Genomic DNA, 24,343 nt, shown 5'->3' on the forward strand with positions numbered 1-24,343 from the left:
TACCCTAATTTATGGTAAATAGTGTTCATAAACCAGATCAATAATGACAGCTGTGACCCACCTAAATACAAGAGTCTTCTGAATCATCAAATTATGAAGTCTGTTTGTTATACTTTTAGTGTTCTGCTGTATTTTGCTTAGTCACAACTCTCTGAAAAGATGGCAACTTTTAAAAAAGGTAATAACTCCAAATAAAATTCAGAATATAGGATTAAGCACAATACATATAGGAAAACAGCATTTAATATATCATGTAAGTAACATAAAACTAACATACAAACTATGCTATAATTGTGAAAAAGAATATCAGTAAAATCTTTTGGGTTGATATATACTAGAAAGTATCATAACATGAAGCAAGGACTTTATAAAATAACACTCTTTAGAATGTTTTACTGTAGTGATTAAAAATGAAAGATACAGGACTTAAAAAATGGACCTTAGTAAGCAGTCTTTTGGTTTTTCCTTTCCACTACAGGTAGTTCTGATGAGTCATTCCATTCCTGACACTAGTTCCAAGTTGTTATGGAAATTAAATAGAAAGACCCTATGAAAAAGATAAACTCTCCAAACCAATTTAAGTGGACCCAATCTAGTGCAGTCCAGTCCTCCACTCTGGGGATCTGTCAGCAGAGAATGGACCATGTTTTATTGGTAATGTTGCAGTTAATTTGTGCATCACGTGCATCATGCAGGAGGTGAATAGAAAACTTTTTTTTTTTTTTTAACTCTGATTCTATAATTCTAAAAAAACAAATCTTTCTCCTCTCTGGGGAGGGGGGGAAGCACATGGGAAAATGGAATCTTTAAATATGGATCTAAGATTTAAAGTTATATACACAAGAAAGGGGTTTTGACACTAGTTCTGTCCTACAAGTAACAGGTCACATGATTTACTATTGTTAATGCCTTGCAAATGGTTACAAGTGTGCCAGGACATGCTGATGGTTGTAATATTTAAATCTAAATGTATATTTGAATGGTATAGGAATTAACTCTAAACTTGCTGTGTTAACTGGTTTTATTTTGTGAGGAGTAAGAAAGGAATAAATGTATATATCCACACCCATTTTTATATATGTAAAATATATGTAAAATACAATAACTATCCCATGATCTTCCTGCAGAACTATACTAGTTTTTTGACTATTACTTTAGCTTGATTTATCATCAATGGAGTTTTTGTCTGTATGTGAATGTGAAATAGTTTTTTATTTGAATTTTGTTTTCCTTTTGCATAAGTTTTACTAACAGAAGGCATATGTGATTGTTAGTTTTATCGAAATTACTATCTGAGATTAGGTATTCTTACATGGAAATAATAGATTTTTTCAATCTTTTTTAATCTATCATTTTATTAACTTTTATGTTAATATTAGTCAAATTCTAATTCTTGATGAAATTCCATAAAGAATTAATATATTATTATTTAGGAAGGTCTTTTTAAAGAGTAAATAATAATAGAAGATAATTTAATACAGTCAATACATTAAATGATCCTTCTTGTCTAAATGGCTCCAAAGGAAAATTTTTTTCAAATTACTTTTATTTCACATGAGTAGATAGTCTATAAAATTTTGAGAACTTCAAAGTAATATATCATTATTTCCTATATTGCTTATCTGAGCCCAATTTTTACACCTTTTGATGCAATCTGCTTACAACATTCTTAATGCAAAGGACTATTCTCTTTTAAATAATTTTTTAAAGTAGTAAAAGCTTATTGCCCTTTATATATTTGTATTTAAATACTAATTCACACACTCAACACCTACTTGTTGAATTAATTACTATTGGAAATAGCTTGGAACACAATGGTAAACAAAACAGAAAAAGCTCCCCTCCTAGTTTTTACACATTTAAGTGTATAAATACATACACAAATGAAGTTGCATAATAGGAATTAACATAGGCTACAGAAGAAGAGAAATGGGGTAATAAGGCTGAAGAATGCAGGTCTGGGGTGTAGGTCTGGGGCACAGGCTGAATGAAGCTTTTTTAAGGTTGATTATAATAATGAGATTGAGCTAAAGATGATGGACAAGTTTGTGCTATTAATAGCTAAAGCCAAAGTACCTCACCAAAACTGCAGGTTAACTTATTTTATCAACATGCGTAGAAAGTGTCACTGCAATGTTTGAGACCAATGGAACAAACAAAATAGTAAATACTGTATTACGATGATTACTGAATGCACTAAGTGGCATAGAAAAAGCACCAATCCATAAGATGATTAAATCAAAAACATTTATAACATGCAGTTGTGACTGCTGAAACATTAGTAACTACACTATAAGGCACTGCATAAATGTTCATGGATAGGACAGTTGCACCAACAGAAAAGTGTCAAGGCTTTATGTCAAAAGTTTGTCTAAACACCTTGAGTAATATGTCACTCCATTCCATTCACAGATCTACAGTCCATATTCAATCATGCTATTAAAATAAGTCTAATAAAATCCAAGTTGCTAGAGTCTTGCCTGAATTCAATTTTATGGGAAGAAACCCTATTAGAGCACATCACTGTTACATTAAAAGTAATGTTATGAAAAAGTCTGTAGATTCAAAGCAAAAAATCCAACTTTATAAAATTATGGTTAAAAAAAGTTGACTCTTGGGACGCCCAGGTGGCTTAGCAGTTGAGCGTCTGCCCCTGGTTCAGGGCGTGATCCCAGTCCTGGGATGGAGTCCCACATCGGGCTCCCTGTGAGGAGCCTGTTTCTCTCTCTAGGTCTCTGCTTCTCTCTCTCATGAACAAATAAAAATATTTTTTTAAAAAAGTTGATATTTGGCAGTGCCACAATCTGAATGCTAAACTAGTGGAAAGCAGGTATCATTCTCAAATGCTTGACATGAAAATGTATGCCTGGATTCAAAATCTATATTCATTATCAAAATTATCAAAAGATTTTTCAACATTGCATTTGTAAATGGAAGAGGGAAATATCTAAGATTTTTAAAATCTTCATGTACAATTTAGAGATTTGTTCAAATTCTGGTGAACAGAAGGAAAGTAGTTCCATTGATTAGAGAAAAACTGGTATATATACTCTTTTGCCATTTGCTTCTGCTTGTTCATGTGAGCAAATTTCTCATTATGCTGAAGTACAAGCGCTGGAAATGCTTATTCAGGAATTACATCCAGCTATTTCAAGCATAAAATTATAGAATCTCAATATTTATAATATATTCCTCCTTGATTCTTGGCTTTTGTGTTCCTTATCACAATATATACTGTAAAAACATGTTATATATGTTTTCATTGAACTCCAATATGCTCCAGCTCCCTTAACTTATCTTTGAGTGCCATGTGATTGCATTGTCCATGCGCAGTATGTCATAGGAAAGATTTGGGACATATTGGCCTATCTTGTACACTATACAGTTTCCCCATGTTGGAGATCTTAATGGCAGTAAGTAAAATGAAATACAGAAAATTGAGGGATGCTTTTACCACTAAACTCTAAAGTCTCATGAAGCTAGTAAAACCCTTTAAAATACACTATAATACCATAATCAGAACTCATCATAGATTTCCAAAATGTCTAGTTTTCCCCCTCTGCAGAATATTTTGAAAATTTTGATTGATCTTCTTATACTGTAATTTATCTGATTCTTTCTAACAAAGTAACAATAAAAAACATTCAGTAGTTCTTTTTACATATGTACTTTTTATAATTTACATAAATGGCAAGTTTAAAATTTATTAATCCATCTATTATCACTAATCTTTCATTCAGATACCATTAGGTGTAAGACACCAAGTATTTGGGAAAATGTCAAATCTGTATCTTAAAAGAGAATCAGCCAAAAAGCATTCAGGTACAAAATGAACATAAATTATTACAGAGCCCTCTACAAATAAGATCCCAATAAATTTAAATTGGATTTGCCTTAAAATTTAACATACTCATTTAAAGACAGAGTAAAAAGTCTTACAGAAATATGTAGTCTTGGCAACCAAAGGAAAGCAGAGATCAGAAGCCTGGAGAACTGCTGAAGAAATCTAAGTGTTTTTTCTTTGTCTCCCAACATTATCATGAACAAAGAAGATACAAACCAGTCATGGCCAGCATAACTCCCCTGCAGGCAGACTGAACAGCACAGTTAAGGAACTTCTGCAATATTTTATCATACAAGATGAAATATAAGAACTTCATTAATATTCACTTCCAGGATTGCTATCAGGAAAGAGATATTGATACCTACCTAGTCCTCATTTTATCTTCAACCAATTTTCAAGCTAATATGCTGTTTACTTACATAAGTAATGGAGGCCAATGGCACTAGCAAATGCAGAAAAAACGATCTGCTTTGTGGCAACATTTATTCAAGTCATTAAAATAATAGTACAGACTCTTTCTCTGGTTTAGGTTATCTGCTAAATTACTAGCATAATCAAATATTTTAAAAATCCATACATCTTTAGAATTTGGTAATGCAAATGGTTTGTATATATTTTTTCCCCTTCAAGTCAAACCTATTTCTGAAAAATAATTAATTCAAGTAAAATAAATGTATGTTCTATTGTTATTCTAGATTTACTAACTCTAGAAAATTCTTATTCTAGATATGCTAAACCTATTTTTAAAAATCTTATATATATATATCTGAAAATAAAGCCTAATAATCACTTTTAGATTCAATAAGACTGAATTTATTAATTACTACCGAATTGAATAAAATTAATATCTAAAATACAGAATACTTTTAGGTGCATCATAATGAATCAGCAATATAGGTTAAAGTATTATTTAGCATAAATGTGTTAAGGTACCCTATCAAAGAATTATGAAAAATAAATAATGTTCTATTACTGTGAATCCACTCAAAAAGGATATGAAGAGAAGATTTTATGGGAGCTTGCTGCTGTTTCAGGAATCTCTCACAGTGCTTTAAAACCAAGGTAAGATCATTTTCTGCACTGTCTTTTAACAGGTTGAGGAACTTGCCATATCTACATTAAAAGCCCACAAAACATACAAAATTGAAAAATATCAGGCCTGGCATTGCAAATTCACTTTTTAAAAGCCATCAAGCATAGTCCTCTTGAGATCCCAAGGTTTTTAAGTTTTCAAATTTCTACTTCTAGGATAACTATGCTATCCAGAACACTTATAGGGAAAGCTTAACACTCAATGTAAGTTCCTGATAGTTACATTTGGATTAGCAATAGTTACCTGGTAAATACTGACAACTTTAAGGAAAAATAAAACACTAATGAGAGAGCAAAACATAGACACTATAGATGAGAAGAATATAATCATTTTTCCTGAACTTAATCTAAAACATGTAATGTTGACAAATTAGACTGACAGAATGTTAAGTCTAGAAGCAATTTTAGATCTTTAGTCCGGAGGTTCTGAGAGGAGGCACTTGCCCTCCTGTGGCCACTTGAGAAATTCATGCGGGGTGTTTTTGATTGCATAGTGACTGGGTTTACTAATAGTAGGTGGTGTGTGATGGTCGGTCAGGAGGTTAGATGTGGGACAGTCCTGCAAAACCACTTGCAAATGTCCTGCCTGTTATTTGCATGGATGAAGAAGCTATTTATAATTATCTGAAACCAATTCTGTTTTACATAAGATCATAAAATATTTTTTCTCTATTTTTTTTTTATTATACACTGAAGGCAACTATGTGTAAATCAGGAAAAGACAGTACTTTCGTTGTTTGAAGCCTGAGACTCATTCACCATTTTGTAAAGTCACTTTGCCAGTGGCAAAACTCGAGCAGTATTTGTAGCATCAAAATACCACCAGTCTCTATTTGCAGCTGCCAAAGTCACAATGATTCTATGGGGTTGACAGTTATGTCATATATAGTAGTTGGGTACAAACATTTCATTACAAATCATTTTCCATTTATTTCTTACCAATAAGCCACTATATTGAATTTTAAAAATATGTGACTAATCTGCTCATGTTATCTACAGATTCCATTTCAGAATAGAAATTGGACATTACAAAATAAAAGGCAGATATAGGGTCACAAAACAATGAGATACATGCTTTATGTGATGATCCACCTGGTAAGAGCCAGAATTACTATCATACTTTTCATTATCATGCTATGAATTTATAAAAATAGTCTTTTTAAAAGCTTCCATATGCATATTTTTTATACTTGAATCTAAAGATTACCCACTGAAGTACCATGGAACTATTAAAATCGTCATTTAATAAGCAGGAGAGAGACTCACTCCTTAATTCCCAGTATGCTGTTTAGCTTATTTCTTTTGAAAATTACAATTTGAGTACTAAAAATTCAAACTACTATAATTGGTTTATTCATTTTTAACTTCTGTGTCTATCCTTAAGGTACTTTTGTACTCATCACCATAACTTGACAATTAAAATCTATCATATTTTATAAAATGGCATGATTGTGCTACTAATGTGCTGAATTTTACAATGCATTTTTTGGGAAAAAACCTGTAGTCATACAGACTCAAACATACTGTAATTAGCCTCTGAAATGATAATGAACCATAACTGATTTACCAGCAGCGGTAATATAATCATATGCCAATATCCCCAAAACAAAGTTATTATTTTCTGAATGATAAACTCTGCATTTAAAGTACACAAAATAGTTGGTTGTTAAATACCATTAAGCACATATCAGGTAGATGAAACAAATTCTAGAAATGCGCAAGGGAGAGATTTCCCTATAATATACCTGACAGTCATTTTAATGCCAAGCTGCTGCACAGATGAAAGACTTTCATTCTTCACATTTGCATCAGTAGCTACAAACAATAGAAAACTGAGTTATAAAAATGTATGAAAGTCTGCATAATAATCACATTTTAATTGAAAATTGATGAAAGTCATATTTTTACATATTTTAATGTGAATTTTGAAAACACTGATGAATTTGTTCTTTTAAGAGCTGTCAGTTATATTTTCAAAGAAATTAACAGGAAACTTTTTACAAATAACTTTTCTCCTATAACAATCATTTAAAAGCATATTAAATACAAAACAATTAATTGTAGTTTTAAAGCAATCTATTTTTACTCAGCCCATATCACAACACAAAAGCTGTTAACCCAAGAACAATCTAGAATATTGTACTTTCATCAGGCAATGCATATATTTTTAATTACAAATATGTCTAAGTAAGGCTATTTACTTCTTAAAGATTTTTTTAAGATTTTGTTTATTTGAGAGAGAGGGAAAGTGAGAGAGAGAGAGAGAGAGAGAGAGAGAGCAGGTCCTGGGGGAGAGGCAGAGATAAGGGAGAAGGAAAGGCTGGGGTTCAATGTGGGGCTCCATCTTGGGACTCCGGGATCTTGACCTGAGCCAAAGATATATGCTTAAATGACTGAGCCACCCAGGCGCCCTCCTCTTAAAGGTTTAAAAATGAGTGTCAAAAAGGGATAATCAATATACTACTTAAAATATATAACAGTATATGAGGGTAGAGTGAACGTTTTTCCAGCAGGTGGATTTTCTTTATGAAGTAGGAGTCATGATCTGCCAAAAGCGAGAAGGCTGTGTTGTACAGAGGACGATAGGAGAGGCTGAAAATTCGGATTAGTTCTGGAGAAGATTGGATGACCAAACTAACGGTGAATGCTCAAAAACATCACTAGTTGGCATTGAGGGTTCTAGTTGAAATTTTCATTTTTTGGCTAAAGAAACTGTAGCATGCATGTGCATGCATACATACACATGCACACACTATTAAGGGAATTGTCCAAAATCACATAATTACCTAGTGGTAAAGAGGGACTAAAAGGTAGATTTCTCACACTATCAGTTTTTTTTTTCTTTTTTCCTTCCATTACACACTGATGCATCTCATTCTATCAGTATAATCTAATTAACTTGTGGACTCATTCCTTTCTTTTAATACATCTTTTCTGATAAAGTAAGTGTGGAGCACCATGCTAGAAGCTATAGGGGATAGAAGATAAATAATACATTATGCCCTAAAGGAACTTTCCATGTAGTGTCAGAGATAAAATTCATATATAGATAACTCTGCTAAGGATGTTTTAAAGGACTAAGTAGAACAAGAATGGTACAGATAGAGTGCTATGTGAATTAAGAAAGAGAGAGATTACGAAGAACTGGCACTTAAACTGAACCTTAAAATATGGTTAGACTTGAGATCTACAGATATAAGGAAGAACACAAATTAAACATCACTGTTATCAAACATCTACTCATTGGGTCAGCAACAATCCATCATTTAGCACTCTTCGAAGTAAGTTACCCTGTTTCTCCCAGTTTGCCCAGGTCTTGCATGGTTTTAGCTCTGAAAGTCTCATGCCCTAAGAAGCCCCCATAATCCCAGGCAAACCAGACTGGTCTTCTACCCACCTCGAATGGTAATTTTCTTTAAAAATAAGTTAATTAAAATAAAATAAACTTAACTGCTCAGTTCACTTCTTGACAAGCTACATCTGAGTTTTACTTATTCAGATCAGAACACAAACTTAGCATTATTGTTGTACTTGACCTATAATGAGCAGTTATTTTTTATATATCTTAGAATTCCTATTTGTAGACTCTAACTTTACTAATAGATATACATTCTAGATGCACAGATTGCTAAAGAGAGTTTTATATATATGGCTCAGTATTTTTCTCCTAGGCAAAAAAAAAAAAAAAAAAAAAAGGAGTTTCTATTACTTTCTACCAAAAACATATATGTCACAAATTATTCTCACACTCAAAAATGGCCATTTTTTAAAACTTAATCATCATTCATATGCTCACCATAATTTCAAGTTTTTAGTCTTATCAACAGCATTTTTAAAAATCAGCCATAATTTAAACAGCTTTTCCAATGTCCACTATAACACAATCAGATTAAATTCATTTGGTAGCAACCAGGAGGTTCTTAATGTATCAGTACCTGAATATACTCCTGGTGATCCTATATTTTATTATTAATTGCAATTCAGTTTCCCAAGCTCAAATAACATAAAACTTTAGTGCTGTAGTATTGGTGACACTGGATGATTTTGCAAAATTTAGGGAGTTTCAATAAAGTAAATATTTTGGTTTTATATATATTTTTATAGCCACAAAACAGACCTATCTCCTATCAACTATCCTAAAAGTATATTATAGGATTGATTTTTTTAAATTAGTAAGATTATTTTGAGGTAAACTTTATAGTCAAAGAAATATAAAGATCTTAAATGTACAGTTCAATTAGTTTTGACAAATGCATACAAGCTGTATAACTTACACTCCTCTAAGATAAAGAATATTTTCATCTCCTAGAAGTTCCCTCATGCTCCCTTCTAGCCAATTCCTGTACATTCATCTTCCCTAAACCAGCCACCGATCTAATCTCTTTCACTACTGGTTTAGCTTTACCTGGAATAGAATATAAATGGAATCACACAGCATGTACCCTTTTGTGTGTTTTTTTTTTCCACTTAACACAATGTTTTGAGATTCATTTCATATTATAGCATGTATTGACAGTTTTTTTATTATAAGTAGTATTCCATTACATAAATATGTTGAAATTTATTTTTCTGGGACATTTGTATTTATTTTTTCAGATTTTGAATTTATGAATAAAGAGCTCTGAACATTCTTGGGCAAATATCAAAGATGAGCTATCACCTCACATCTCAGAATGGCTAAAACCAAAAAGATAAGAAATAAAAAGTGTTAGTGAAAATGTAAAGAAAAGGAACCCTTGTACACTGTTGGTGGGAATATAAATTGGTACTTTTACTGTGAAAAACAGTATGGAGTTCCTAAAATATTAAAAAATAGAAATGTCATGTGATCCACTAATTCTACTATTGGGTATCTACCCAAAAGAAAATGAAAACACTAATTCAAAAAGATACACACATCCCTATGTTTACTGCAGCATTATTTACAGTAGCCAAGATAAGGAAGCAACCTAAGTGTCCATCGATAGATGAGTGGATAAGGAAGATGTGGTATATTTATGTGCACATGTGTGTGCACACACAAGTTATTACTCAGCCATAAAAAAAGATGTGATCATGCCACTTGTAACAACATGGATGGACCTAGAAGGTATTATGGTAAGTGAAATAAGTCAGACTGAGAAAGACAAATACCGTATGGTTTCACTCCTATAGGGGGAAAAAAAAAAGAACAAACAAATAACAGAATCAGACCTATAAATACAGAGAACAAACTGATGGTTGCCACAGGAGAGTGAGTGGAGGGTTAGGCAAAATGGGTGAAGGGTTTCAGTTATGGATTGCATAAGTAATGGGGATAAAAGCTACAGTATAAAGAATATAGTCACTGATATTATAATAGCAATGCATGGGAACAGATGGCAGCTACACTTGTAGTGAACATAGTATAATGTGTAAACTTACCGAATCATTATGTTGTACATTATGAAATTAATGCAACATTGCTTGTCAACTATACTCAAAAACAAAACAAAACAAAAAATAGTAAAGTCCTTCAGGCTGAAGAGAAATAGCCCAGATGAACATACACACACACACACCACACACACACACAACTGACACATATACAGAGATACTCGAAATTGTAAATACAAAATAATTTTCTCGTTTCTTTACTTAAAACTAATTGACTCACAGGAAAAATAAAGTGTAAAAGTAAAATGCATAGAAAGATTAGCACATAGGAAGGACAAATGGAAATAAACTTTGTAAGGTTCTTATGTGAAAGACATGGTATTAATTCACAGTAGATAAAAATATCAAAATCATAGATAAAATTTTAAAATATCAGTAATCATGTAAATAGTCTAAAAACAACAATCAATGGCAGAACTTTTCAGACTGAATTAAAAACAGAATGCAAGACGCTACTATATGCTATGTATCTTTAAATGCCCTTTAAACTGAAAGACATGATATACTAAAGATGGGATGGGCAGCCTGGGTGGCTCAGAGGTTTAGCGCTGCCTTCAGCCCAGGACCTGATCCTGAAGACCCGGGACCGAGTCCCACGTCAGGCTCCCTGCATGGAGCCTGCTTCTCCCTCTGCCTATATCTCTGCCTCTCTTCTCTTTTTGTCTCTCATGAATAAATAAATAAAATATTTTTAAAAATAAAATAAAGATGGGAAAACATATTATACCAACACTAATCATAAGAGAACTGAATGTCTATATTATTATCAGACAAAATATACTCTAGGTCAAGGAGTATTAGAGATAAAAGACTTTTTAAAATGATAGCATGAAAAAAAAATAAAATAAAAAAAATAAAATAAAATAAAATGATAGCATGGTCAATTCATCAAGAAGAAAAAGCAATACTACATATATATTTACCAAATTGGAAAACTTTACAATACATGAACAAAAACTAAGAATTAAAAGGAAAAGTTAATAAACATAAAATAATAAAGGGAGAGAGCTCAACACAACTAATCTATCAGCATTTGGGAGAGAGCTCAACACTACTACTCTATCAGCATTTGGTACCAAAAGGAGACAAAAAATAAGAAATTTTCTAGAAAATCTGAACAGCATGACCAACTAAATTGCCCTTATTGGTTATTTATAGAACACTACAACCATCGACTCTAATAAATATGCCCTTTTTACTTGTCAATGGAGCATTTACTAAAACAGAACATTTATTAGGCCATACAAAGTTTCAAAAAATTTTTAAGATATTAAATTATATGCAGAATATTCCATAACACAATAGAATTAAAATAAAAACGAGTAACAAAAAGATTTCTGGAAAATCTCCAAATTCTTTTTTTTAAATTTTTTTAATTTTTATTTATTTATGGTAGTCACACAGAGAGAGAGAGAGAGAGAGAGAGAGAGAGAGAGGCAGAGACATAGGCAGAGGGAGAAGCAGGTTCCATGCACCGGGAGCCCGACGTGGGATTCAATCCCGGGTCTCCAGGATTGCGCCCTGGGCCAAAGGCAGGCGCTAAACCGCTGCGCCACACAGGGATCACTCCAAATTCTTGAAAGTTAAGAAACACACTGCAAATTAGTCAAGGTCCAAGAAGAACTAGCAAGCTAAATTAGAAAATATCTTCAATGGAATGATTACTAAGACATTTCTTTTTTTTTTTTAATGTTATTTTATTTATTCATAGACACAGAGAGCGAGAGGCAGAGACACAGACAAAAGGAGAAGCAGGCTCCGCATAGGGAGCCCAATGTGGGACTCAATCCCGGGTCCCCAGGATCACACCCTAGGCTGCAGGCGGCGCCAAACTGCTGTGCCACGGGGGCTGCCTACTAAGACATTTCTAAACATGCACTGGGAGGCAACTCAAGCATTGCTTCCGGGAAACTTTATAGCTTCATATATTTTATTAGAAAAGAATAAAGGTTTAAAGTCAATGATCTAAACTTGCATCACAGAAGCTACAGAAAGAAGACGAATTTAAACCTAAAGTCAACAGAAAGAAGAAATAAAATATAACAGAAACCAATAAAATAAAAAATAAAGAAGAAAGAGGATATCAGTAAAACCAAATGTTGGTTCTTTGAAAAGATCAATAATATTAACAAATCTCTACTTGGCGTATAAAGAAAAAACAGAAAGAGAAAACACAAATTATCAATAACAAGAATAAAAGAGGAAATATCACCATAGATCCTACAGACCCAAGAAGAAACAGAAAATCTAAAGATTCTTACATTTATTAATGAAATTCAATTAGTATTTTAAAAAGCATAACATGAAGAATACTCAGACGAACATGTTATCACCAGTGGATTCTATCAAATAAGTAAAATAATAATAATCTTACACATTTATAAGCACGGTATAACCATGATCCCCAAACAAATCAAAAACATTAAAAGCAAACTAGTGACCAATACTGTACCCGAATATAATAGAAAAAATACTTTTAAAATATTATCCATTCAAATTCAGTAATATAAAAGGATGACATATCATGATTAAGAAGAATTCACCAGAGAAATGCAAAGTTGATATAACATTCAAAAATCAATGTAAAACTTTTCCCCTAGGAGTAAGAACAAGCAAATTGTATATTCCTTCTTATACACTCAATTAGGTCTAGACAAAATATACAAAGCAATTTTGTGAGATAAGAAAGCTTTTCAATCAATTGTGCTGGAACAACTAGCTATCAGGCAAAAAATATGTAAACCCTTACCTCACACCATACACAAACAATAACTCAAAATCGATTATAGACCTGCAGGTAAGAGATAAACTACGAAACATAAAAGACTGTCTTTAATGCCTTGATGGAAGCAAAGATTGTCAGAGCAGAACCCTGAAAGTACGGACTGTAAAAGAAAAAAAAACCTGACAAATTGGACTTCATCAAAATTGATCTTCTATTCATCAGAAGACACTATTAGGAAAATGACTAGACAAGCTACATAATGGAAGAAAATATTTGCAGTATAAATTGGACAAGACATTGTATCCATAATCTATAACCATTATCTATACCTTAAAATATAAAAAGTTATGAAACCCATATGGAAATGATGGGGGTGAGTGAGAAGCAAAATATCTGAATAGACATCTCAAAAGAAGTGTTCAACATCACCTGTCATTAGGAAAATGCAAATTAAAAAACATGGAGATAGTACTGCACATCCACTGAAATGGCTAAAATTAAATACTGAAAATACTGAGTGTTGGTAAGACTAAGGAGCAACTGGAACTGTCATACATTGTTGGTGAGAGTAAAATGGCACAACTATTTTGGAAAATGGTTTGGCAATTCTTCATAAAGTTAAATATACTTCTACTCTCTAATCCATGAATTACACTTCTCTGTATTAATATAAAAATGGATTTTTATAACCTATCAGCAGAACGATTTTAACTTAGACTAGATGCTAACACTTAGAATTCTAGTACCTATAAAACTGGATTTTTAAACATGAGAAATATTTATCTTCATTAATATATAAATCTGTGTGCATGTAATACTAATGTTTCTCTTTTGGAATGTATAATACAGCTAAATATCTTAACAGTAGGAGGAATGTGCAGTGGGCAAAGGGTGCTAATGATGAACATTCCTGATGACATTGTATGCTATAGATCAGGGTGGCTTCTAGGAGAAGATGCTGACTTCTGTATGTGAAGAATTTCAGAATAGTTAAGATCAAGGTGAGAGGAGATGCCCAAAAGGACTATGACATTCAATGTTATATGATTCATGTTCTAGGTTCTTACTTTTTCCCAAAGGAAGGAAATAGTCCTTCCAGAATGGTCTAGCTGTCTGCCTGAGGAGTCCTTTTAAGTTTTCTGGGGTGTACAAATAATTTCCCAGATCTATTCCTTCTCTAAAAGTTTATGTTTCTGAATATTCAGAGTAGTAACTTAATTCTACACATTTCAACAGATAATGGTTCCCAATTATGGCTATACATTAAAATTCTCTGTATTTTTAGAAGTAAAGATAAACAGATTCCACTCCAGACCAATGACTGAGATTGCTGAGGGTGAATGTCCAGTCATTTGTATTTTTAAAGACCTCTACAAGCTTATTTCTTGTGCACTGAACTTGAGATCCACATTTAAAGAAATAAAAGTGAAGTTTGGATATAGTTAAAATTGGACATTAAGGGATCCGTGGGTGGCTCAGCGGTTTAGCACCTACCTTCAGCCCAGAGCATGATCCTGGAGTCCCAGGATCGAGTCCCACATCAGGCTCCCTACATGGAGCCTGCTTCTCCCTCTGCCTGTCTCTCTCTCTCTCTCTCTCCCACGAATAAATAAAATCTTTTTAAAATTTGGACATTAATTATTATATAAATATCACTTTAAAGAATGTAGCACTTAAATCTTCAAAAAGGCTTTTAAGTTAGAATATGGGAGGTATTAAGCATACTAAAACATCAAATACTCTAAAAAATACTTATATTAAATAGATATAGGTGACATTAATGTGAATAAAACCCTTTTGAAAACATTAAGCAGGGAGAGAGGTAAGATGGTGGGAGAGTAGGGGTCCTTGTTTCCTCTGGCCCCCCAAATACAGCTAGATATATAACTTTCAAACCATCCTAAACAACCTATGAATTCAACCTGAGATGTAAAGAAAGAACGGCTGGAACTCTACAAATAGGAAAATGACCACCTCTTGCAAGCCATTCTACACTGGATAAAATGTCTATAAGGAAGAATTTACCACAAAAGAAAGAACAAGAGATAATACTCTGTCACAGATCTAATGGATATGTATTTAAATAAGATGTCGGAGATAGAATTCAGGATTACAATTATAAAATTACTAGTGGGACTTGAAAAACATAAAAGACTCTAGAGAATCTCTTATTGCAGAAATGAGATCTAATCAGGCCTAAATTAAAAATACTCTGAGATGCAGTTTAAACTGGAGCTCTAACAGATAGGGTAGGTGAGGCAGAAGAGAGAGTAAGACAAGTGATGGAAATGAAGGAAGCTGAGGAAAAGAGAGAAAAACAACTAAAAGCCCACAAGGAGAGACTCCCAAGAAAAAGTGATAGTTTGAAAAAGAATAACATCCATATTATTGGGATTCCAGAGGGAAAGGAGAGAGAAAGAGAGAGAACCAGAAGGTATGTTTGAACAAATCATAGCTGAAAACTTCCCTAATCTGGAGAAGGAAATAGGCATTCATGTCCAAGAGACAGAGAGGACTCCCCCATAAATCAACAAAAGCCAAACCACATTCCGGCATATAATAGTGAGGCTTGTAAATTTCATGGATAGAAATTATGAAAAGCAGCTTGAGCAAGAAATTACTAACATATAGGGGGAGAAATATCAGATTAACAGTAGACCTCTCCACAGAGACCTGGCAGGCCAGAAAGCACTGGCAAGATATATCAGGGTACTAAATGTGAAAAACATGCAGCCAAGAATACTTTATCCAACAAGGCTGTCATTTCAAATAGATGGAGAGATGCTTCCAGGACAGATAGAAATTGAAAGAATATGTGACCACCAAACCAGCCCTACAAGAAATATTATGGGGGATCCTGTAAGCAAAGAGGGAGTCCAAGGAAACAATCTTCAGAAACAGGGACTGTGTAGGTAATACTATGACACTAAATTCATATCTTTCAATAGTGACTCTGAACATGAATGAATGAGTGCAATGATTCAGTCAAAAGACACAGGGTATCAGACTGGATAAAAAAGCAAGACCCATCTATATACACTGACTACAAGAGACTCATTTTAAATTTTTTTTTTTTTTTTTTTTTTTATGATAGTCACACAGAGAGAGAGACAGAGAGAGGCAGAGACACAGGCAGAGGGAGAAGCAGGCCCCATGCACCGGGAGCCCGACGTGGGATTCGATCCCGGGTCTCCAGGATCGCGCCCGGGGCCAAAGGCAGGCGCTAAACCGCTGCGCCACCCAGGGATCCCCGCGACTCATTTTAGATCTAAGGACACCTTCAGACTGAAAATAAAGTGGTGGAGAACAGTTTACCATGCAAATGGACTTCAAAAGAAGGCTAGGGTTGTGATCCTCATATAAAATAAATTAGATTTTAAACCAGTGGCTATACTAAGAGATGAAGAGGGACATGATATAATATCTCTTTACTTACATACTTAAGGATCTATCCAACAAGACATAACAATTATGGATATTTATGCCCCTAATGTGGGAGCAGCCAATTATATCAACCAATTAATAACCAAAGTAAAGACATACTTAGATAATAATACATTAATAGTATGAGACTTCAACACTCTACTCTCAGCAAAGGATAGATCTTCTAAGCAGAAGATCACCAAAGAAACCAAGGGCTTTTAAGAAGTCCACTGGACCAGACGGACTTCATAGATATATTCAGAACATTCCATCCTAATGCAACTGAATACATATTCTTCTCAACTGCAACATGGAACTTTCTTCAGAATAGACCATATACTGGGTCACAAATCAGGTCTCAACCGATACTTAAAGATTGGGATTATTCCCTGTATATTTTCAGATCATGATGCTTTGAAACTAGAACTCAATCACAAGAAGAAATGTGGAAGGAACTCAAACACTTGGAAGTTAAAGAGCATCCTCTTAAAAAATGAATGGGTCAACTAGGAAATTAGAAAAAAATTATAAAGATTCATGGAAACTAATGAAAATGAAGGCACAACTGTTCAAAATCTTTGGGATACAGCAAAAGCATGCCTAAGAGGGAAATACATTTCAATACAAGCCTCTCTCAAAAAATTGGAAAAATGTCAAATACACAAGCTAACCTTACACCTACAGAACTGGGGAAAGAACAGCAAATAAAGCATACACCAAGCAGGAGGAGAGAAATAATAAAGATTAGGGCAGAACTCAATGAAATAGAGACCAGAAGAACTGGAGAACAGATCAATGAAACCAGGAGCTGGTTCTCTGAAAGAATTAATAAGATAGATAAACCCCTAGCCAGACTTATTAAAAAGAAAAAAGACTCAATAAAATCATAAAGGAAAAAGGAGAGATCATAACCAACACCAAGGAAATACAAATGATTTTAAGAACGTATCATGAGAAACTATATGCCAACAAATTAGGCAATCTGTCTGGAAGAAATGGATGTGCTCCTGGAAACATAAATTACCAAAACTGAAACAGAAAGAAGCAAGTAACCTGAACAGAGTAATAACCAGCAAGCAAATTGAAGCAGTCTTCACACACCTCCCAACAAACAAAAGTCCAGGGCCAGATAGCTTTCCAGGGGAATTCTACCAAACATTTAAAGAAGAAATAATACCTAGTCTACTAAAGCTGTTTCAAAGGATAGAAATGGAAAGAAAACTTCCAAACCCATTCTATAAGGCCAGCATTACCTTGATCTCAAAACCAGAGATTTTCCAATTCACCAAAAAGGAGAATTACAGACCAATATCCCTGATGAACATGGGTATAAAAATTCTCACCAAGATACTAGCTAATAAGATCCAACAGTACATTAAGAGGATGAGTCACCACAATAAAGTGGGATTTATATATGGGATGCAAGGGTGATTCAACATTCATAAATCAATCAATGCAATAGATCACATTAATAAAAGAAAAGACAAGAACCATATGATCCTCTCAATAGGTACAGAGAAAGCATTTGACAAAATACAGCCTCTTTCCTGATTAAAACTCTTCAAAGTATAGGGGTAGAGGGAACATATCTCAATACCATAAAATCCATCTATGAAAAACCCATAGCAAATATCATTCTCAATGGGGAGAAACTGAGAGCTTTTCCCCTAAGGTCAGGAACATGACAGGGATGCCCACTCTCACCACTTTTGTTCAACATAGTAGAAGAAGTCCTAGCCTCAGCAATCAGACAACAAAAAGAAATAAAAGGCATTCAAATCAGCAGGGAAGAAGTCAAACTCTCACTCTTTGCAGATGACATGATACTGTACATAGAAAACCCAAAAGTTTCCCAAAACCCAAAAGCCTCCACCCAAAATTGCTAGAGTTCATACAGCAATTCAGCAATGTGGCAGGATACAATCTGGCAGGATCAATACACAGAAATCAGTTGCATTTCTACACACTAACAATGAGTTTGAAGAAAGAGAAATTAAGGAATCAATCCCATTTACAATTACACCCAAAACCATAAGATACCTAGGAATAAACATAACCAAAGAGATAAAGGATCTGTACTCTGAAAACTACAGAACACTTATGAAAGAAACTGAAGAAGACACAAGAGATGAAAAAACATTCCATGCTCACAGATTAGAAGAATAATGATTTTGAAAAAATGTCTATGCTACCCAGAGTAATTTGCACATTCAATGCAGTCCCTATCAAAATACCCTGGAGGGACACTTGGGTGGCTTAGCAGTTGAGTGTCTGTCTTTGATTCAGGACATGATCCCGGGGTTCTGGGATCCAGTCCCGCATCAGGCTCCCTATGAGAAGACTGCTTCTCCCCTTATGTCTTCTCTGCCTCTCTCTCTATGTCTCATGAATAAAGATGAATGAATGAATGAATGAATCAATCAATCAATCAATCTAAAAAAATTATCCTGGACTTTCTTCACAGAGTTGGAACAAATAATCCTAGGATTTGTAGAGAACCAGAAAAGACCCCAATGAGCCAGAAGAATGCTGAAAAAGAAAACCAATGCTGGGGGCATCACAATGCCTCACATCAAGCTGTATTACAAAGCTGTGATCATCAGTATGGTATGGTATTGGCACGAAAACAGACAGATCAATGGAACGAATAGAGAACCCAGAAATGAACCCTCAACTCTATGGTCAATTCATTTCGACAAAGCAGGAAAGAATATCCAATGGAAAAAAGACAGTCTCTTCAATAAATGGTGTTGGGAAAATTGGACACACAGAAAAATGAAACTAAACTGTTCTCTTACACCATATACAAAGATAAATTCAAAATGGTTGAAAGATCTAAATATGAGACAAGAATCTGTCAAAATCCTAGAGAACACAGGCAGCAACCTTTTTGAACTTGGCCACAGCAACTTTTTACAAGATACATCTATGAAGGCAAGGGAAACAAAAGCAAAAATGAACTATTGGGAATTAATCAGGATAAAAAGCTTCTGCACAGCAAAGGAAAATGTCAACAAAACTAAAAGGCAACCTACAGAATGGGAGAAGATATTTGCAAATGATGTATCAGATAAAGGGCTAGTATCCAATATCCATAAAAAACTTATCAAACTCAACCCCCAAGAAACAAATAATCCAGTCAAGAAATGGGCAGAAGACATGAACAGACATTTATCAAAAGAAGACCTTCACATGGCCAACAAGCACATGAAAAAGTGCTCCTCATCACTTGCCATCAAGGAAATACAAATCAAAACCACAATGAGATACCACTTTACACCAGTGAGAATGGCTAAAATTAACAAGATAGGAAACAACAAATGTTGGAGAGGATGTGGACAAAGGGGAACCTTCTTGCACTGTGGGTGGGAATGCAAACTGGTACAGCCACTCTGGAAAACAGCATGGAGGTTCCTCAAGAAGTTAAAAATAGAGCTACCCTATGATCCAGCAATTGCACTACTGGGTTTTTTCCCCAAAATACAGATATAGTGAAATGACAGGACACCTGCACCCCAATGTTCCTAGCTGCAATGTACACAACAGCCAAACTACAGAAGGAGTTGAGAGGTCTTTCAACAGATGAATGGATAAAGAAAACATCACACACACACACACACACACACACAGGAATATTGCTCAGCTATCAAAAAAGGATGAATACTTACATTTACAGTGACATGGATGGAACTGGAAGGTATTATGCTGTGTGAAATAAGTCAACCAGAGAAAGACAATTACTATATGGTTTCCCTATATGTGGAATATAAGAAATAGTGAAAGGACCAAAAGGGAAGGGGGAGAAACTGACTGTGAAGAAATTAGAGAGGAAGACAAACCATGAGAGACTCCTAACTCTGGAAAAGAAACAAAGGCGTGCAGAAGGGGAGGCAGGTGGGGGTATCAGGCCAGATGATGGGTGTTAAGGAGGGCACACGATGAGATGAGCACTGGGTGTTATACTACATTTGGCAAAGTGAATTTAAATAAAATTTTTTTAAAAAGAAAAAATAAGCAAGAATGAAGAAATCAGAAAATAGTTTTCTATTTACTAGATATTTTAAGAAGAGGCATTTTAATTTCAAATTTGTGCTTGCTATATAACAACTTGACAAACAGAAACAGATCTTGGACTACAAAAGTTCAGTGAAATAATCTTTTGTTATGTACAACCAGGACTAAATACAACTTATGAAGCAGAAACTAAAATCTTCATAAATAAGACAAAATTGATGGGATAAAATAAATAAATTCAATGATAAAAATGGATGTCTTCAGGGGACTCTGATGTATCACTGGTAATAAGTGACTAATTGACACGTACACCTTGATGTGTGAGATACATAATAGGAGCTTAACAAACACTGAGTGAGTAGATAATGAGTAAATGAATAAACAAGAAATTGTTCTTCATATCAAATGGAGCAATTTGGAGATGAAATAGATGTGGACTTAAAAATATTTTCTGTACACTGAAATAAAGCAAAAAATGGGGATGATATAACTCCTACTCCCTGGAGTCATTATGAAAAGCATAACAAGTTGCTGATAAAAAGTCAACCAAACAGTGACACCTGTAGCATCATACTTACCCTACTTAATGTCTAATTTAATCAAAGCATTAACTATTTGAAATAACCAACCTATTTAATTGTAAATATAATGGTCTCAGAACAAAATGAGTTGGAAAAATTGACTTAATATTGACTGAAATTGCTCACTCTGGTAATGAATTCTATTTTTGGTTTGCAAAGCTAGCAAAGTAGAAGCACAGTAGAAGAAATGAAATCTATTCCGCCTGGCACTTGGCTAATGGTGTGGAAAGAAATTAATTTTCGGAAGAGTAAAGAATTTCTCCACTGGAATACATTTCCATGGTTAGAGAAGCAGTTACTGCTTGGCTGTTTACGGATTCTTCTGAAGCCCTGGCGGTAAGTGTTATAAAGCCAAAGAATCTGACCCCGCAATGAAGTCAACAGGTCAGCACACTCTCACCTACCTCCTTCCTTTCACAGAGCCAGTCTGCAGATTCTGTTGCTTCCCTTTTAACACAGGGTTATAACTATCCATTTTATTCAATTCATATGGACATAAAACTCAATTTCTTGCGGCCAAGTTATTTTAAGGGTATCAGTCTCCTAATTGGATAGTGAGCATTGTTTGGGGAAAAAAGGATTTCTTTCCATGTTTTTATGCTATTTAACCCTTTCCTGCAAAACTCCCCTTCTACATTTTCTTCTTTTTTTGTGTTTTTGAGGGTTTTTTTTTTTGCCGTACTAGTGCCACTCCTGCTCCATTATCACTTCTTCCTCTTATCTTTCATGATGGCACTAGTCAAACATCACTCTTTGCAATGAAGACATATAGCACTTAAAACAAAAACCTTCATTTGACAATAACCCATATCAAATACCATACTTAAAGGCACAGTGCCTGAAATAAAGTAGCCAGCTAGAAAATGTCCATTTCCTTTATTTTTTCTACTAATTGTTCCAATTTATTTAATTCATCGTTTTAGATGTGTGCACTATTACCCCTATTTGAGGATAGTGTTATCCATATTTTATTCTTCTTGCAATTATCCAACATACTCACAAATATGCTCCATAAATGTAAAGTGGAAAAGAGCGTATTTGCTGAATGTGCATAAAAAGCATAAAAGGTGTTTTAACAATATATATTAAGTTTAAAAGTATTTTAATAGTCAAAAAATGAAACAATGCAAAATTTTCTGATTTCTTTTCAGCCTTTTGATTAACAACATAAAGAGTAAAGACATAACATTAAAAGTATTTCCTACCTTTAAAGGAATACTTAATATAACATTTAAAGAAGCAAATACATAAGGAAAAAAAAAATCCCCAACTCATTCCAGGGAAATGAACCAACAAAAAATTAAATTTGGTTAGGATTTGGAAAGATACCTGTATAGATTTACAAACTGAAAATGTGCAGAACTTTGTTCATTCCTCTTTCTTTAAGGGGATAAACAGCTAAACTGATTTGATTTTTCTGCAAATTATATAATAGACTGGAATCCTGAGGGAACTAACAACAGATGGATGATTGTGTTATTCTAATTTCAGCTACCTTAGGGTTTAAGCAAGCTGTCATTTTTAAAAAGACAATCAATTTCTCATTTCAAGAAACATGTAAACACACTGAATATATATATTTAGCATTTTCTTTTTTATATCAAAACATGGTTTTTATTCATTTAAAGTAAATACAGTGAAATTTTATAATGGAAAACCATTGTTCTGCCACCCCAAAAAAATAAATGATGAAGGGTGAGGATATCTAAAGCCATGGGAAGAAAATGGTATTAGTAACAAGCTTACTATATCATAACAACATAATATTATACATTCAGTAAACAGGAAGCCAACTTATATTTGGTTGTACTCTAAAACTCCAAAAGATAGCTGTTCAGTTGGAGCCTTTAAAGAATTTAATTTCACATTTGGGGTTCATCTTCCTAGGTAATACATTCAAAAGAGCCAACATCTGAGATCTCTCTCATCATAATTTAGAAATTTAACAGAGGGCAGTGAATCTGCACACACTGAGCAATTAGTCTCATTGAGCATTTAGACAATGAATACAACATAATGTTAATTTTAAATTATCTACAGAAAATATGATCCAATAGAACAATGTGCCAAGGAGAGATGTAGAAATTGGAGATTATAGGGAAGCCTAGGGAGATACCCACTCTGGCCATGCAGATCTCCATAATTACCACTACTTATTTCCTTTCTTACTCATAGATTTGACCATTAATCCCTTTATATTTTCACATACATTTTTAGGTTTATTCATAAAGTTATAATTTTCTTCACAAATGCTTTTCTTCAAAATTCTCTTCACAATTTCTATTTTCTTTCCTTCTGTACCTCAGTTTTCTGATTTTACATGTGATGATTATGCCTACTGCAAAGACTAGTTACGGGGTTCAATAACATAACACACATGTAGTAGTACTTCAGCATACTATTTAGCTCACAAGAGGTGCTCAATAGTATCAATTCCCTTCACCCACCTTAATCTCTATCTAATGCTACTTTATATTTTCCTCTCATTTCTTTGTTCTTATTTTCTTATGTTCTCTTTTATCCCTTTGCCAAATTTGCATTAAAGGTCACTGTGTAAATAATGAGGCATATGTTCATATGTGTATTTGTAAATATCAATATATTTAGAATTGTTACACAACTGTATTTGTGTGAATACAGATGCTAAGGTTATGTATATATATTTAGTTAATAAAGATACAGCCAATACTATATTAAAGATAAAAAGGAGCTTGAGACATAATGGAATAATTTAAATAACCACATGCAATATAATAATTATCAAAATGGTAGTTTAAGGTGAATATAGTGAGCACAGAAACAGCATCTATTTAGGAGTAAGAGGGAGGGAACATTTTAGCTGCAACTTTACAGTTAAGTAGGGCATTACCATATGGGGAGAGGAAAGCTCATCCAGAAGGAACAGTAGGAACAAAGGTTCAGTGACATGAATGCACAGAAAATCTTTGAGCAGCGGTGGATAACAGGGCCAGGAGGATAGGCTGGGACAGACTGGAAGCATATATTCTTCTTTTTAAGGAAATACGACATACAGTGTCTAACTTGCGTAAATATTTAAATGATGGTTTCTTCAGCAAACAGAGAAGTCATGTTACCCTTCTAAGGACGGAGAGCAATATCCCTTGATTATCTATTTCATGAGTCTCTGCTACTTCTCTGCTTTCTTCACAATCTCTTTACTGACCCTCACACTGGCGATTCACCTTTGGCATATTTCAGTTCTGCACTCTAGTTCATTGTTTACACAGT

General features: G+C 33.9%; 1 protein-coding gene and 1 long non-coding RNA gene across 6 annotated transcripts in view; one reads left to right on the forward strand and one right to left on the reverse strand.

Annotated features, from left to right (window-relative positions):
• Positions 1 to 24,343, forward strand: part of LOC140636712 (uncharacterized) — a 118,081-nt gene that overhangs the window by 60,423 nt on the left and 33,315 nt on the right. Inside the window, exons 5-7 of the long non-coding RNA XR_012033919.1 lie at positions 479 to 698; positions 4,837 to 4,906; positions 21,254 to 21,430. This is a non-coding gene — a long non-coding RNA (uncharacterized lncRNA). The remainder of the gene's footprint in view (positions 1 to 478; positions 699 to 4,836; positions 4,907 to 21,253; positions 21,431 to 24,343) is intronic.
• TBC1D32 (TBC1 domain family member 32) overlaps positions 1 to 24,343 on the reverse strand; it is a 211,736-nt gene that overhangs the window by 24,880 nt on the left and 162,513 nt on the right. For 4 of the 5 annotated variants that reach the window (XM_072832067.1, XM_072832057.1, XM_072832079.1 and 1 more), the window contains 3 exons: positions 6,682 to 6,751; positions 4,842 to 4,957; positions 3,940 to 4,094 (listed from right to left, as the gene is read on the reverse strand). In XM_072832067.1, coding sequence (XP_072688168.1) covers positions 3,940 to 4,094; positions 4,842 to 4,957; positions 6,682 to 6,751 — 341 coding nt within the window. Of the gene's footprint in view, positions 1 to 61; positions 152 to 3,939; positions 4,095 to 4,841; positions 4,958 to 6,681; positions 6,752 to 24,343 lie in introns of all 5 variants that reach the window. The other variant, XR_012033870.1, reaches the window with a different exon arrangement.

The sequence above is a fragment of the Canis lupus genome, chromosome 1, assembly GCF_048164855.1.
Source record: "Canis lupus baileyi chromosome 1, mCanLup2.hap1, whole genome shotgun sequence".
Classification (NCBI taxonomy): domain Eukaryota; kingdom Metazoa; phylum Chordata; class Mammalia; order Carnivora; family Canidae; genus Canis; species Canis lupus.